Source organism: Cygnus atratus, unplaced genomic scaffold, assembly GCF_013377495.2.
Source record: "Cygnus atratus isolate AKBS03 ecotype Queensland, Australia unplaced genomic scaffold, CAtr_DNAZoo_HiC_assembly HiC_scaffold_512, whole genome shotgun sequence".
NCBI lineage: Eukaryota > Metazoa > Chordata > Aves > Anseriformes > Anatidae > Cygnus > Cygnus atratus.
The window spans coordinates 1-2,000 of NW_026110120.1; the positions used below are offsets into that span (position 1 = coordinate 1).

The 2,000-nt window shown below is 64.5% G+C and overlaps 1 protein-coding gene across 1 annotated transcript; it reads right to left on the reverse strand.

Annotated features, from left to right (window-relative positions):
- Positions 1-15: 15 nt before the first annotated feature.
- LOC126913747 (protein AHNAK2-like) lies at positions 16-1,957 on the reverse strand (the record flags this gene model as incomplete). The annotated part of the gene is given in 2 exon segments (XM_050716926.1): positions 16-1,410; positions 1,412-1,957. Coding segments are annotated over 2 exon segments (1,926 nt in total), but the record flags the coding sequence as incomplete, so codon positions are not given.
- Positions 1,958-2,000: the final 43 nt, after the last annotated feature.

The following is a 2,000-nucleotide window of genomic DNA, read 5'->3' on the forward strand; positions in this document are numbered from 1 at the left end:
GGCCACGCTGGGCACCTTGACTTTTGGCATGTGTATTTTCATGCCGCTGCCCTCCACTTTGCTGGCAGGCACGTCCAGGCTGCCTTCGGCGTCGGGGCCGTGCAGGGTGAGCTCGCCCTCCGGGATTTCGGCCTGGGCTTTGGGCACGGAGATCTCGCCCTTTGGCAGGCTGACCTGCACGTGGGGCGCTTTGACTTTGGGCAGCTTGACGCTGGGCATCTTGACGTCGGGCATTTTGAACCGTCCTTTCTCCCCGTCTCCGCCAGCGGCTGTCTCAATGGTCACCTCGACGCCAGGAGCTTGGATCTCGGCCCTGGGCAGGGTCACCTCAACGTCGGCGGTTCCCGAGGGCGCCGTCACTTGGGGCTCCTTGAGGCTCACGTCCACATCGGCGGCCACGGTGCCCTTGGCCTCTCTGCTGCTGGACCAGCCAAAGGAAGGCATGCCGAACTTGGGCATTTTGAACTTGCCGTCCTTGGCCTTCGTGGCCTCCTTCTCTGGGGCTTTTGCTTCCCCTTCGAGGGCGAGCGCCGCCTCGGGCGCCTGCAGCTCGACGCTGGCCTTCGGAAGGGTGACGTCGACGGAGGGCAGGCTGATGTCCACCTTGGGAGCTTTGATGTCAGCTTTGGGCATTTTGAGGGAGGGCTTTTCCAGCTTCCAGCCAGCCCCTTCGGTCTTGGCACCGGCAACGTCAGCTTTGAGGCCCAGTGCAGGGCCTTCCCCTGCCACCGTCACGGTGCCAGAGGGCAGGTCGACCTCAGCGGTGGGCAGGCTGACCTCGCCTTCGGGCCCTTCCGCCTTGGGCGCCGACACTCCGAATTTGGGCTTGTCGAACTTGGGCATCTTAAACTTCCCTTTGAGGCCCGTGGCTTCCAGCTCGGCTCCGTCGAGCGAGCCTTCGGCGGAGGGCACTTTCACGTCTACCTCGGGTGCCTGGAGGTCAAGGGAGCCTTCCACGGAGGGCAGCTGGATGTCGGGCGCCGAGATGCTGATGTCGACGGCGCCAGCCTTGACCTCTGCCTCTGGCAGGCTGGCCTCGACTTTGGGCAGGCTGACGTCCGCCTCGACTTTGGGAGCCTTGACGGTCGGCTTGGAGAAGGCCACGCTGGGCACCTTGACTTTTGGCATGTGTATTTTCATGCCGCTGCCCTCCACTTTGCTGGCAGGCACGTCCAGGCTGCCTTCGGCGTCGGGGCCGTGCAGGGTGAGCTCGCCCTCCGGGATTTCGGCCTGGGCTTTGGGCACGGAGATCTCGCCCTTTGGCAGGCTGACCTGCACGTGGGGCGCTTTGACTTTGGGCAGCTTGACGCTGGGCATCTTGACGTCGGGCATTTTGAACCGTCCTTTCTCCCCGTCTCCGCCAGCGGCTGTCTCAATGGTCACCTCGACGCCAGGAGCTTGGATCTCGGCCCCTGGGCAGGGTCACCTCAACGTCGGCGGTTCCCGAGGGCGCCGTCACTTGGGGCTCCTTGAGGCTCACGTCCACATCGGCGGCCACGGTGCCCTTGGCCTCTCTGCTGCTGGACCAGCCAAAGGAAGGCATGCCGAACTTGGGCATTTTGAACTTGCCGTCCTTGGCCTTCGTGGCCTCCTTCTCTGGGGCTTTTGCTTCCCCTTCGAGGGCGAGCGCCGCCTCGGGCGCCTGCAGCTCGACGCTGGCCTTCGGAAGGGTGACGTCGACGGAGGGCAGGCTGATGTCCACCTTGGGAGCTTTGATGTCAGCTTTGGGCATTTTGAGGGAGGGCTTTTCCAGCTTCCAGCCAGCCCCTTCGGTCTTGGCACCGGCAACGTCAGCTTTGAGGCCCAGTGCAGGGCCTTCCCCTGCCACCGTCACGGTGCCAGAGGGCAGGTCGACCTCAGCGGTGGGCAGGCTGACCTCGCCTTCGGGCCCTTCCGCCTTGGGCGCCGACACTCCGAATTTGGGCTTGTCGAACTTGGGCATCTTAAACTTCCCTGTGAGGCCCGTGGCTTCCAGCTCGGCTCCGTCGAGCGAGCCTTCG